The sequence below is a fragment of the Plasmodium falciparum genome, assembly GCF_000002765.6.
Source record: "Plasmodium falciparum 3D7 genome assembly, chromosome: 8".
NCBI classification, from domain to species: Eukaryota; Apicomplexa; class Aconoidasida; order Haemosporida; family Plasmodiidae; genus Plasmodium; species Plasmodium falciparum.
This window is the reverse complement of record NC_004329.3, coordinates 1011348-1027500: the sequence shown is the minus strand read 5'-3', so window position 1 is coordinate 1027500 and position 16153 is coordinate 1011348. Positions and strand designations below refer to the sequence as shown.

General features: G+C 16.4%; 3 protein-coding genes across 3 annotated transcripts; all 3 read left to right on the top strand.

Moving 5' to 3' along the window:
• Nucleotides 1-3654: 3654 nt before the first annotated feature.
• PF3D7_0823200 (RNA-binding protein, putative) lies at nucleotides 3655-4872 on the top strand (the record flags this gene model as incomplete). The annotated part of the gene is made up of 3 exons (XM_001349256.1): nucleotides 3655-3714; nucleotides 3962-4405; nucleotides 4516-4872. The coding sequence occupies 3 exons, from the start codon at nucleotides 3655-3657 to the stop codon at nucleotides 4870-4872; spliced, it is 861 nt and encodes a 286-aa protein (XP_001349292.1).
• Nucleotides 4873-8232: 3360 nt separating this feature from the next.
• On the top strand, nucleotides 8233-9412 carry PF3D7_0823100 (RWD domain-containing protein, putative; the record flags this gene model as incomplete). The annotated part of the gene is made up of 5 exons (XM_002808826.1): nucleotides 8233-8431; nucleotides 8569-8678; nucleotides 8778-8945; nucleotides 9080-9236; nucleotides 9357-9412. 5 exons carry the CDS (start codon nucleotides 8233-8235, stop codon nucleotides 9410-9412), a joined length of 690 nt encoding a protein of 229 aa, XP_002808872.1.
• A 712-nt stretch (nucleotides 9413-10124) lies between these two features.
• Nucleotides 10125-14574, top strand: PF3D7_0823000 (serine/threonine protein kinase VPS15, putative; the record flags this gene model as incomplete). The annotated part of the gene is made up of 4 exons (XM_001349258.1): nucleotides 10125-10292; nucleotides 10463-10587; nucleotides 10728-11009; nucleotides 11151-14574. The coding sequence occupies 4 exons, from the start codon at nucleotides 10125-10127 to the stop codon at nucleotides 14572-14574; spliced, it is 3999 nt and encodes a 1332-aa protein (XP_001349294.1).
• Between the last annotated feature and the right edge of the window lie 1579 nt (nucleotides 14575-16153).

The following is a 16153-nucleotide window of genomic DNA, read 5'->3' as shown; positions in this document are numbered from 1 at the left end:
TATTTTTTGTCATATAAAAGAAAATCATAATTTTTTATTATTACTAAATATTAAACTAAACATATATATATATATATATATATATATAATATATGTATATTATTATTTAGCCTATTATATTTAATATTATTTATTTATCAGTGTTATAAAAATTTGTTGACTGTTATAAAATTTAAAAAAAAAAAAAAAATTTGAAATACATACTCTTCCAATTACTTATTATGATAGTGTATTTAAAATATAATATTCATATTATAGAAAAGAAATGAAATATATTATATATTTATAGAAAGTTTAATTTCCCTTATGATCCATATAAAAAAAAGAAAAAAAAAAAAAAAAAAAAAAAAAAAAAAATAAATAAATATATATATATATATATATATATATATATATAACATAAGGGTAATATGATGAATATTATATATATTATTTGTTTTAAAAAATATAAAGAAACAAACTATGGATCCTATTAAAATAGCATTCTTATGGTTTATAATATAGGTTAAAAAAAAAAAAAAAATTTAACATAAATTAAAGTGATAAAAGAAAATAAATATTTATTAATACCTCAATTATTTATTTTTTTTTTTTTTAATTTCAATAATTCAACGAAATTATATATTCTTAATTTCCCCAAAGGTTAATAATATATATATATATATATATATATATTTATATATATTTATTTATATGTTGGTACATGTAGGTAATTTTTGTTTTTCTTATATAAGGCAATATTTTCTTTAAGATATATAAAAATGTTAACTGTACTGTTATGTTTTTATTTTTTTTTTTTTTAAGAATAACTTTTAATATTTATTAACTCAAATACTAACATCTTTAATTAAAACGTTCCCAATGGACAACAATATAAATAAATAAATATAAGTACATAAAATAACAATTTTTATTATTTTTATTTTAACATAAGTGGATAATTACTTTTTATATGCACATAAATATAATATATATATATATATATATAATTTCATTCTAACATAAGAAAAAAACATATAATTTATTTTATAAAATAAAAATTATATTTTCCCTTTTTCTTTTTATATCCCCTTATAAAAAAAAAAATAGATATATACTTATTAATATTATAAATATATATCATCTTATTTTTAATAAAAACGTACGGAATACAAAAAAAATATAATATATATATATAATATTAAGAATTATACAAAATGTTATATATTATACATTAAACAAATATATCTATGTATATTATATATATATATATATATATAATATTGTATATTAAATAATTTAATTTTTAAATATAATTTATATATATAATTTTTTTTTTTAATAAATAAATAAATAAATATATATATATATATATATATATATATATAATAATTATGGCGTGCAGTATTAATCTCTAAAGGTGGAAAAAAAAAAAAAAGGAAAAGAAATAAATATATATAATTTACATATTTAGAAATATAGTATATCCCATAACGATATATTATTATTATATATATATATTATATACATATATACATATATGTTATATATGTATATTAAAAAAAATATGATATCCCCATAACGATATATTCTTATATATATTATAATATTATATATGTATTAAAAAGAATATTTACCCCATAACGATATACTATTATATAATATAAATAATATTTTAAAAAAAAATATATATAATCACAATAACATATATATATATATATATGTATATAATATAAAACAAATTATATTTTCAATTTTTTTTTTTTTTTTTTTTTTTTTTTATTTATATATTATATATCCTCCAATCACTTTTTTTTAAAACACAAAAAAAAAAAAAAAATAATAATACAATATATATGAAAAAAATTTATTAAAATGTAAAATAAGAGATGTATTTATTTTATTCTTATATATTATTATATTTTATTATATTATATTATATTTTATTTTTCTTTAATGTTTAGAAATTCAATTTAAAAAAATAACTTTTAAGAAATTATTTTCACTTCTTTTATTATTATTTTATATATTTATTTTATTTTATCTTAAATTTTTTTTTTATATATTTACATTTTTTTATTTTTTTATATATTTTGGTATATTTATAATTATATTATTATATATACATTTATATATAATATATATATATATATATATATAATATATTTTTTTTCTTTATATTATGGTTTTTTTGTTTTTTTCACATAATATATATATATTATTTTTTATTTGTTTATAAAAAATGATTATAATATTATTCATATAATTATAAATATTTTAAATCATTATTATTATAACATTTATATATATAAATATATATTTGTATATATATATATATATTTATATATATAATATTATATATATATTTTTATATATAATATTATATATATATTTTTATATATATAATATAATATGCAATAATAATAAAATAAAAAAAATTCATAGTTTTATATATGTACAATAAAATAAATAAAAAAAAATATTAAAAAAAAAATATATATATATATATATATATTTATATATATATATAGAGAGAGAGAGAGAAAATAATAAAAAAAAAAAAAAATAAAATAATAATAATTTATAAAAAAAAGGAAAAAAAAAAATTAATGCTAAAATATTATTAAAAAAAGAAGAAAAGAATAAATATGATTATATATATATATATATATGTATAAATAATAAATATATATAAAATTATATATAAATTATATTATAGATATATATATTTATATACTTTTATATGTTTAAGAATTCAACATAATTATAAATATATATAAGTATATTTAATAAATGGATAATTTTTAGAAATTAATTAATTATATATAAATATATATATAACAGGACAAAAGTTATGAAAAAAAGGACATATATACAATAATATATTATTATTATATATATAATATATCTAACAAAATGAATTTGTTATAAGAAGAATTGAAGATATATATATTTATATATATATATATATATATATATATATATATATAATAAATATATTTTATATTATTTTATTTATAATTTATGATTACTTTTTTTTTTTTTTATTATTAATTAAAAAAACAAGAAGGAAAAGAAAACTCAAATTAAGTAATAAAGTCTTTATGTTTATTAGTTTTTTTTTTTTTTTTTTTTTTTTTATTTCTATTTTTATATGTATAATTTTATACTTATATATATTTTTTTAATTATAGTCGTCTAATTTAATAAATTTGAAATATTTTTATAAATTAAGAAAAAAATACCTATATATATTTATGCATATTAAATATACATATGTAATTTTTTTGAATCCTTTATATATATAACATTTATGTACATTTATATTAAAATACATATTTGATAATACATATATATATATATATATATATATATATTTTTGTGCTTATTTATATGTTAACCTTTAAAGTTCTTATATTTGTACTGTATATTATTCGTAATTTTTTTTTTCTTTATATATATATATATATATAATAATCCATATATAGTATCATATATATATTTATATATAAACCTATATGCATATTTTTTGTTAAAAATTGTGTAAAAAAATTAAAAAAAAAAAAAAAAATATATATATATATTTATACATATTTATATATATATATATATACATACATATTTATATATATATACATATACATTCATATTATATATTTATATCTATTAATAAAAATGTCATTAACAAATTCAAGTAAAATTTTTATTGGAAGTATACCTAAAGATGTAACGGAGGTAAGAGAAGAAACAATTATATATATATATATATATATTAAGAACGTAATTTTTTGTAGGTTTTTATTTTATTGTATTTTTTTGTGTGTGTGTCTTATTTCATTGAATATTTACTAATTTTTTCCATGGTGTCGATTTTTGTGTTGTTCAAGTTTACATAAATATATACATATATATATATATATATATACATATATATTTTTTATTTTATTTTATTTTATTTTTTTTTTTTTCTTTAATTTTATAGGAAGAGCTAAAAACTGAGGCAGCGAAGTATGGTACCATAACACAAGTTTATTACGTACCAGCTACGGCTCAGAGTCCAAGAGGATGGGCATTTATTACATACGAGCAAAGGTCTGAGGCATATAAAGCAATTGAAGCTTTAGACTATAAATGTATTTTTCCAAATAGTCAAAGGCCATTAGATGTAAGATTTGCAAGTTATAAATATAATAATTCAAATGATGCTCAAGGAGGAAATAAAAATGTATGGCAAAAACATGTGACAACAGATGGTCATCCATATTATTATAATTCAGTAACAGGACATTCACAATGGGAAAAACCAAAAGAAATGTCCGCAACCAATTTTCCTGGAAAGGGTTCAGCACCCTCCTTTGGTCCACCAGGGGCAAATGTTTTTGTTTTTCATTTGCCATCCCATTGGACAGACATGGAGCTATATCAAGTAAAAAAAAAAAAGAAAAAAGACACACCTAAAATGTATATATGTATATATATATATACATTTATATATTTATGTATATATTTATATTTATATTTATTTGTTTATTGTAGCATTTTCAACACTTTGGCTATGTTGTAAGCGCACGAATTCAACGAGATGCCAATGGAAGAAATAAAGGATATGGTTTTGTTAGTTTTAATAATCCTGAGTCAGCTTTAAATGCAATAAAAGGTATGCATGGGTTTTACGTATCAGGAAAGCATTTAAAGGTTCAGCTAAAAAAAGGGGAAGAGCATTATGTACAAATGAATACACCAGCACAACCACAATTAACACCTGCACAACCATACTCAGTTCAACAGCCCATCATAGGAAATCACCACCAACCTTATATGACACATTTAATGTATGGAGGTATGGACTCCCCAAATCAAATGAGATACAACACATATTCTATAAGTAGATAGATTATATATGCATGTATTAATACATTTTACATATTAACGTCTATTCCTATATGTTATGTATCTATTAATTTTTAAATATTACATTCAAACGAAAAAAAAAAAAAAAATTATACATATTTTATCTCTCACTAAATATACATATATATATATATTTTGTGAGAGAGACAAAGAGAGAGAACTATATTATTTTATTATACATATATACATATATTTATTTTATTTATATTATACATGTTATATATATTATCCATATTATTTACATATATATATATATATATATATATATATATATATATTATATATATATATATATATATATATATATATATATATTATTCATATGTGAATATATTTCTAAATACATGATCATATTTTTATTTTCATTTTTATCGTTTTTTTTTTTTTTTCCTTATATTTTTTTTCATTGTAATTTTTTATATGTTCATAAAATCTATTCATTTATATATATATATATTTATAAATATATTTATATCCATATTTATATTTATAAGAGAAAACAATAATATAATATACATGTGCTCATTTATTTATATATTATACATGTACATATTTATTTATATAATATATATATATATATATATATATATTACTTTTTTGTACGAATTTTACAACTACGAAGAAATTAGTCATTTTTTTATACTTACATGTATATACGTGCTTATTTATATTTATATATGTAAATGCACACATATGTGTATATACTTATATATATATATATCTATATATGTATATATTTTTATAACAATTAATAGATATGAGTAAATGAAGATTACATGGATATTGATTTATATATTTAGAAGCGTTTTAGGTTTTCTTTTTTTTTTTTTTTTAAATGTAAAAAGTTTAAGAAAAAAAGAGAAAATACATATATATATATATGCATATATATAATACATACATATATATATATATATATATATATATATATATATATATTATGGTGAAAAAAAAAAAAAAAAAAGTCCAATTATAAATTTTGTTATTAATCATACTTTCATTTATATATATACATATATATATATAATATTTAAAAAATAATAATAAATGAAAGAGTTTTTTTTTTTTTTTTTTTTTTTTTTTTTGTTAATATAGAGATGATATTGTAGAATATACAAAAAAATGCTTTTAAAATTGTTAATCAAAAGAAGAAAAAGTACCAATCATTTTATAAATATAAAAATTATTATACATAAATATATATATATATATATATATATATGCTTATGTATATTTCTTTTTTTTTTTTTTTTTTTTTAAATCCTAGTTTTCCCCTTTTTCTAATATGTAATTATATATGCATAAGAAGTTAAAAAAAAAAAAAAAGAAACACATAAAAAGTATCCACACATACTTGTATATAGATAAGTCACTTTATATTATATATTTTTTTATAAATACATTTTCTATAAATATATATCTTAATATATGTATATATAACATATATATAATATTCATTCATTACATATTCCAAATTAATATAATAATATTCCTATATATTTTTTTTTTTCTCCATATAAAAAAAAAAATAAATAAATATAAGTTTTCCTCTAAAGAAAATATTTTTATTTTACAACATTAATATATATATATATATATATATATAAAGAATGGTCACCTAAATTATAAAATATATATTAATGAATTATGTAAAGATATATATATATATATATATATATTTCATATAATATATATAAATACATATGTTTTTATATGTAAATTTCACACGTAAATAATATATATATATATAAATATATATATTATTTATAAATTAATAAAAAATTACAAATAAATAATCCTTCTATGATATTCTATTTATTTTATGTATTTTCTTTAAGCACAAAAATATAAGAAAAAAAAAATTAGCATAATACATAAATATATGTAAATATAAATATATATAAATATAAATATATATAAATATAAATATATATAAATATAAATATAAATATATATATATATATATATATATAAATATATATATGCTATATATGTGTGTAATCTTTTATTGTTTTCCATTGTCCATATTCTTATATATATTTTATAATAATCCATATATTCCTATATATACATATCCAAAAAAATGGAAATTTTTTTAATATTACTATATTTTTAATAATGCAAAAGTCATGATGGGCATATATATTAAATATATTTATAATAGAAAAGAACTATATTATTTTATTGTTATATATATATATATATGTATGTATGAAAGTGCATACAATAGTAGAAATTTCTCTTTTTACTATTGTCCCTTTTTTTTTTACCTTTATCTTTTCCTTCCCCTTCTTTTATGTTTATAATTTTTTAGATACATTGTATATTAAGGAGGAAAATTATATACAAGAATATAAAAAAATTGAAGGAAGAAAAAAAAAAAAAAAAAAATCAAAAATAAAAAATAAAAAATCAAAAATATTTAGTACCTACATGTATATATACCTATATATATATATATATATATATAATATATATTTAGTTGTGCATAAATTTATGCATATGTTTTCCTATATATAAATATAATATCGTAATTTAAAATTTTGTTCTTTTATATCTCTTTTCGTTTGCTAATATTATGATATGACTAAATAATATTATGTTCCTAAGCTTATAAAGAATACCCATTTTTAAAAGATTCAAGATACACCTAAAATGAATTTAAATACCATTGTACAAAATTTTCCTTGTACAACATAAATATATTATAGTTTACATATATGTAATAAGAATGAAGGAGAATATATATATATATTATTACAATATATATTTTTTTTTTCTAAATATTATTTCTTTGTAATATATATATATTATGAATAAATAATATATTTTAAAGAACAATAATAATTAATCAATTTTTTTTCATTCAAAGTTTGAAATTTAATAATATATATTCTTTTACATACGTATACAAATATATCATAAAAAAAAATAATTATATAAATATATATATATATATTATATATATATAATATTATAGCATATTTTTTTATATTTATTCTTTTTCTTTCTGCATATAGATGAAAAAGAATTTTTATAAATTGTGAGAAAAAATTTATTTTTTTTAAGAATATTTATTACTTGATTTTTCTATTATCTTTTAATATTCTATCATTTTTTAATCTTTTAAATTCTCATTTTTTTGAGGTTATATATATATATATATATATATATATATATTTTTCTTTTATGGCAAGTATGAAAAGGATATATATATATTTATATATATATATTGATAAAATGATAAATTGAATAATATGGAATATTATATACCTTAAAAAAAGAAAAAAAAAAAACAATATATATAACATATATAGAATTTGATAAAATTTTTATAAAAGTATGGACTATAAATCTGAACAACAATCCGAAAAAGAGAGCCTGTCACTTTTATATGAATGCACTAACGAATATATCTCCTTGGGTGATAACTCCTTTAAGATATTTATAGATAATAAATTGAAAAAAATTTCCTTTTATATTTTATTCGAATATACGGAAAAATATCCTGATGAGGCTCCTTTGTATAAAATAGTTGACGGTGAGGAAAGAAAAAATAAAAAGTATAAATCTATGTATATATAAATCTATATATTTATATATATATATGTATGTATATTTCATTCTTTTTTTTTAATATATTCTTATAATATTCCTCTGTATCTTTATTATGTTTAGTTAAAAATTTATCAATATCCTTAATAAAGAATGTAGAGAATCAAATTCAAGAGACCATAGAAAATAACCTAGGATATAGCATGATATATAATATAGTGGAAAACATAAGGGTAAATCCAAAAAAGGAAGCAAATATGTACATACATACATAGATACATACATTTGTATATATAGATGAGACATATGTATATTTTTATGATTACCTATAGACTTATCTCTCTGAAGATATTGAAGAAAAGTCCATGTACGATGAAATGATTGAAAGACAACCCAAATCAAATAAAATTAATGATAGTGATAATTCATCAGATGATAGTGAAAAAGATTTAGATAATTATGAAAATGTATTGGAGCTAAAAGAATTATGTGAAGAAAAGGTTGGTGTTTTATTATAAAAATGTATATAACAATATATGTATACTACTACTTATTGTGCAACTAAACATATGCATATATATATACATATATTTATTTATGCAATGCTTTTTTTATTTTTATTTCTTATGTACAGTATAGAGTAAGTGAAGAAGAATTTGAGGCATGGAGAAAAGAATTTTATAAAGATATATTTTTACAAATGAAAAAAAATAATAATTCAGAAAATCCAACAGGAAGAGAGCTTTTTGAAAAGGAGAAAATTAGTATATTAGATCCTGAATTTGATGAAGGTAAGTGTATAAACAACTGTAATATATGTATATTTATTTATTTATTCATTTATTTATTTATTATGTTCACCCCCCAAATTGTAGTCACATGTAATATTTATAACCTTTTCATTTTTATAGGTGAACCAAAGTGGTGTAATGAAGAATTATTTTGTGATATCGATCTAGATGATTAAGGCAACTATCTACCATGAAAAAGATACAGAAAATATTTATAACATGTATATAATATATATATGTATACTTTTTTTTTTTTTTTTTTTTTTTTTTAAAATGATTTAATTAATAATACAATTCATTTTCATAAATTAATTTTTTCTTTTTTTTTTTTTTAATATTAAAAAACTTTTTTTTTTTTTTTTTTATTAAAAATTTATTGAACAAAATGTAAAAATTGATACTAAAATATTATATATATATATTATATATGTATTTATTATATATATATTTTTATATATATTTATAGCATAAAGTTATTTATTATATTTTTTCTCTTAAAAAAAAATGAATATATAAATCATTTTTTTATTATGCGCGTAATTAAATTTAAAGTAAAAATTGAAAGCAATTCATTGATATATATGAAATATATTTTATTTTACATATCATTAAGTCATATGTTTCTTCCATTATAGTGTTAATTATATATATTTGTTAATAAAAATAAAAATTAAAAGATAATGAATATATAATATATATATGTTTTATTTTTTTTGTAATATATATATATATATATATTATATATATTTTCTTTTTTCTTTTTTCTTTTTTTTTTTTTTGTTCTTTTTTATTTGTGCAATATGTATAAGTAAATATTCATTTTTATGTTATTTCTTATTTTATTTTATTTTTTATTATTATTTTTTTTTTTTTTTTTTGTTTTGCAACATGGGTAATACTTTGTATAGCAATATAGGACACAGTACAACAGAATTGGATGATGTATATTGTAAATACTTAAACAAATTATTTAACATATATAATTATCTATTTAAATATGAGCATTTCTTTTTTATGAATTCATATACCCTCAACAATTTCTATCATGTTCTGGAGGTATAAATAATATAATGTATATATATTTATATATGAATGTTGTTTTTTTTGTTCTTAACTTCTGTATCAAAATATAAATGTAAACAAATAAATAAATATATAAATATATACATATATACATATATATATATATAAATATATATATTTTTTTTTTTTATTCCTCATTTCAGGGTATTAATAACAATGAGGGTCATGTTTTAATAAAAATTTGTAAATTAAAATCCGAAGCTCCCAAAATAAAGAGAATATTATATACTCTAAAATTTCTTTTCTCATTTGATCTCTTTCCAAATGTGTAAGTATTAATAGATATATATTCCTGTGTGTTTTTTTTTTTTTTTTTCCACACACACAAACATGTATATGTATGTATATATATATATATATATATATATTATGTAATTTTTATTTTTATTTTTTTAATTTTTTTTGTAGATTACCTTATAACCGCATGAGTGTTTATGAAAATAATATTTATATATACAGAAGATTTATATTCAAAAATTTAGATCACTATTTATCTAATAAGATAAATACAAACAATTTTTATTATTTTTATATATTTCAAATATTTCTATCTATAATACAACTTCATTCCTTGGGAATATATCATGGACATATAAAAAGAGAAAATGTGCTTATACAAAATAATATGCACATTTTTTTAACAGATATCAATATACTGAACGACTATTTATATTTTATACCCAAAATAAGGTAAGATCTATATGTTCATCATTGCAAATGTTATTTTATATTATATGTATGTATATATATATATATATATATATATATATATATATATATATATATGTATGTATTTTTATTTTATTTTATTTTATTTTATTTTTGAGTTAGATATGAAGATGAAAGAAAAGGACGGTTGATGAAATTGCAGGAAGATATTTTTAACCTAGGGATACTAATCTTAGAGATATTATTAAGGGACAAGGATGTTTCCTATTTTTTTTTAAATGAAAATTGTGCATATAAGAATGATGATAATTTTTATAGTGGAAGAAGGAAACAGAGCGGTTTGACGTTTTTAAAGAAAATGGAAAGTATAGATGAAGATGATAAGAATGATGTAGAGAATTACCACCATGATAGTAATGATTATCATCATAATGAAAATTATTATAATATGAATCAACATTATGATTATCATAGTGATAATTATTATAAATGTAATAGATCTAATTATAAAGAAGAATATACTAATGATGAAAATAAAAAAAATGGAGAATACCAAAAAAAATATGTACATGCATTATCTTTACCTTCAATTAAGAAAAAAAAAAAACAAATCAAAAATGAAGAATATCCATATTTTAATAAAAACCAAAATATAAAAATGAATATAGATAAATATAAATATTATAATTATCATTATATAAACAATGTTAACTATATTAATATATATAATGATATATATAATAATGTTAGTCCTTTTTCATCTATTGATTACAATGGAGAAAATATTTTTTATGAAAATGATTCTAACTTTTTTAAAAGACAACCTATCAAATATTCTAATACACATAATATTAAGGAACAATTAAATGATGATTTTCAGGAAAATATTAAATATAATGATAAAAATATATATCGGCAAAAGCAAAATGAACAGGTAACACAAAAAAAGTCACAAGGGATAAATATTTATAATGTCACAGATTTGTTTGATGATAATAAGGATGATAAATATAATACTGGTGGTGGTGATGAAAATGATAACCATGGTAATAAAAATGATAACCGTGGTAATAAAAATGATAACGATGGTGAAAAAAATTATAATGATGGTGAAAAAAATTATAATGATGGTGAAAAAAATTATAATGATGGTGAAAAAAATTATAATGATGGTGAAAAAAATTATAATGATGGTGAAAAAAATTATAATGATGGTGATAAAAATAATATTAGCAACAATGCTGATATATATTATAATAATTTACATAATTCCAATTATTATAATAATGTTTATACGAAAAAAACACCAAATAAGATAAAAAAAAATGATCATAAAGATCCTCATATGGTACCATATAAAATTTGGAAAGTTGTAAATCAAGTAAAAAACCCTTTAATTATCTATTCCCTTATTAATCATTTTTTTTCTTATAAAAATAATAATAAAAATATATTAAAAATATTTAATTATTGGTCATATTATATATTCCCAAGCACATATAAATACATCTTCTTTCCTTTATCCATATTACAATTACATCCACTATTTAAGAATTCAGACTTTTTTATATTATTATTACATTTTAATTTACCATTTATTTTATTTCATCTAGACTTATTTTCTAACAAGGAACAAGATAAATATATTTTATTAAATATGCTTAACAGAAGGAATAACAAATCTGGTTATGTATCCACAGGGAAAGGATCTGATCCAGCATATGAAAAAAGTGATAATGATGATGATGATGATGATGATGATAATAATAATTATAATAATTATAATAATAATAATAATAATAATAATAATAATTATTATTATAATTACCATTATGATGATTATGGGAATAATGTTCGTAATAATCATCACATAGGTACATATTTGGGAAGGTTAAATTATTACTTCAACATTGTGCGTACACACACAACAAGTATAAACAAGCACCAAATGAAGGCATATATTATTAATACAAATATAAATAATCAAATAAAAAAGCAAATATTGAAACAATGGCATTCTTACAAGAAAGAAAAAAAACAGGAATATGCACAATATGTCGTAAATAATAAAAATAATGTACACCATAATATATATATTCATAAGAAAACTATTAATAATAATAATAATTATAATAATAATAATAATTATAATAATAAAAGAAGTTATCATTCACTTAGTTATTTCCCTTTTCCTATTTTGTCATATAAAAACGTGCATGCATTTTATAAAAACTTTTTAAACTTTTACCAATTTTTGTATTATTCAATTTTTTATGAACACAAAAGTTATATGGACGTTTTCAAGTGTATGGAATATTACAAAAGGGAAATCTATAGCCCCCTATTTAACGATTTTTATTATAAACAAGATAGGAAAAAAAAAGAGACAAGCATGATGAATAATATGCCTATGAAGAGGGATCTTGGCAATGAAATATTTGCATGTGCGAATAATATACAATCAAATAAAATACATTTAAAAAAAAAAGGAAAAAAGGAAACATGTAATTATATTAATAATAATAATAAGGAACGTAATAATAATGAACATAATAATAATAATAATCCTAGAGCTAATGAAAATGTGGTAAGGTGGCAATTCAATGAAGATATATGTCAATTAATAAATATTATCATATGTTGTTATAATTCCTTAACATACAATTTTGTTAAGATGTTAACTATCGAAATAATATATTGTATAATACTTCATATATCTGAAAATAGATTAAATAATGAATTAATATCTTTTTTATTATATTGTTTTAATAAAGAAAATGAGAAAATAAAGATTATGGTTATAAAATGTTTTTATAAAATTATAAACAATTCAATGAATAATAGACCTAATATGCAATTATATATAGAGAAATTCCTACCTAAATATTATTTGTTAAAAAATCAAGATATATATGAAAAATACTATTATTCAAAATATTTACCTCTTTTTTCTTATATTACTATTCAATATATATATAATGAAAGTTTATTAAAAAACAATATAACAAAACAAAAAAAAAATACATTATCGCAAATACCATATATGGAAATATTAAATGATATAAAAACAGAAATACAATTTATTCTTAACACTCAACAAAATTATTATGAAAATTTATTTGAATTCTATAATCATATATTTCCATTTTGTAAAATTATGAACAAAAAATGGGTTAAAATTTATATTCTCCCATATTTATTAACAAATATATATAAAAGCAAAAACAATTTTATAAAAGCTAGTTGCGCAAAAGTTACCTTAAAAATTGTTTTTTACATTAACCAAAAAAAAGTATATCATATTTTCTTACAATATTTAAACAAATTATTATTTTCTCAAAATGAACAAATCATTGAATTCCTTTTATGTGAACTTAATCACATATTAAAAAAAACATGGCAAAAATATAAACAAGAACAAAAAAAATCCAAAAAATTCTGGATTTTTTTAAAGAAAATTCAACTTGATCACTTATACATTCATCCGTCTATAATCATACAACAATTAGTTGACAAAATAAAAAATAAATTAAAAAATATAGAGTATAGAACCACAAACAAAAATAATAAAATGATATTTATGTAATATTGTATATGGTTACATACATTTATATAAAAAAAAAAAAAAAAAAAAAAAAAAAAAAAAATTATACACTTGTAAATTTTTTAATTAAAGGGAATTTTTTTTTTTTTTTTTTTTAACATTTCAATGGTAATTAATTTATTATATATTATTTTTTTTATTTTTTTAATTTCAATTGTAATTAATTTATTATTATTATTTTTTTTTATTTTTTATTTTTTTTTTGTTTATATATATAAGATGAAAAACTTAGCCTATAAAAGAAAAAATAAATAAATAAAAATATGTTGATAATTTAATAAATTATACACATATTGATATATGATTAATATTTTATTTGTTTTACCAAACGATAATAAATAAAACAAAGAAAATAAAGAAAATAAAAAAAATAAAGAAAATGTTTATATATATATATATATATATATTTATATATTTATATATATATTTTTTTTTTTTACAATATATCATTAAGGGTTAACATTTCAACGTTGTTGCAAAATTTCCTAAGGTGCTTTTATTTTACACCGTTACACTTTTTCTTTTTTTTTTTTTTTTTTTTTCATTGCATGTGTGTAATTTCTTTATAATATTAGAAAAAATTTGTCGTAACGAATTTTACATATAAAAAAAAAATAAATAATAAATAAAATAAAACAGAAAAATGGAAAAAGATAAATATATTATATATATTATATATATATATATATATATAGAAGTCATAACCTTATTTTCAGATTTATTATATATATGAGAAACATGTGTATACAACATGTACACTTTTGTTATCTATAAAAAAATTAAGAATTCCTCATAATTAAAACACAACTTAAACATATGTTTATTACTCAGGTGTACTCAATTTTTTTTTTTTTTTTTTTTTTTTTTTTTTTTTAATTGTGTACAAAGATAATAAATTAAAATAATTTTATATATTAATGAGTACAACTACTCAAATAATATATACATTAAAATATATTTTATACATATATTTATTTTTTTATTTTTTGTGGCACACAGAAGAAACAAGAACAACATGAAGAAAAAAAAAAAAAAAAAAAAAAAAAAAAAAAAAAAAATTATCATTGAAATATTGTTTTTAAAAATTTCTCATCAGTGTTCATTAATATTTATATATATTAAATTTGTGTGTGTTTTTTTTTTTTTTTTTTTTTTTTTTTTTTAAACGTAAATCTAAATGATGTTTGTGTGGTGTAAATAAAATTGTTGTTTATTTAACATAAGAAAAAATATAAAAAAATAAAATAAGTATATATAGATATATCTATTTATTTTCCATATTATTTTTAATAGTTAACCATACACATATATATATATATATATATATATATATATATTTTTTTTTTTTTTTTTATTTAATATTGTTAAGAAAAGATTTTTATAGTTGTTAATTTTTTTTAAAATTTTATACCTTCTAGAAATAAAAAATTTAGCAAAGGTGTACAAAAGATAATTAGAGTATACCCATTTGTTACATCGATATAGAATATATTGTATTTTTATTTATTTATTTATTTATTTATTTTTATTTTATTTTATTTTTTTTTTTTTCTTATTTTGA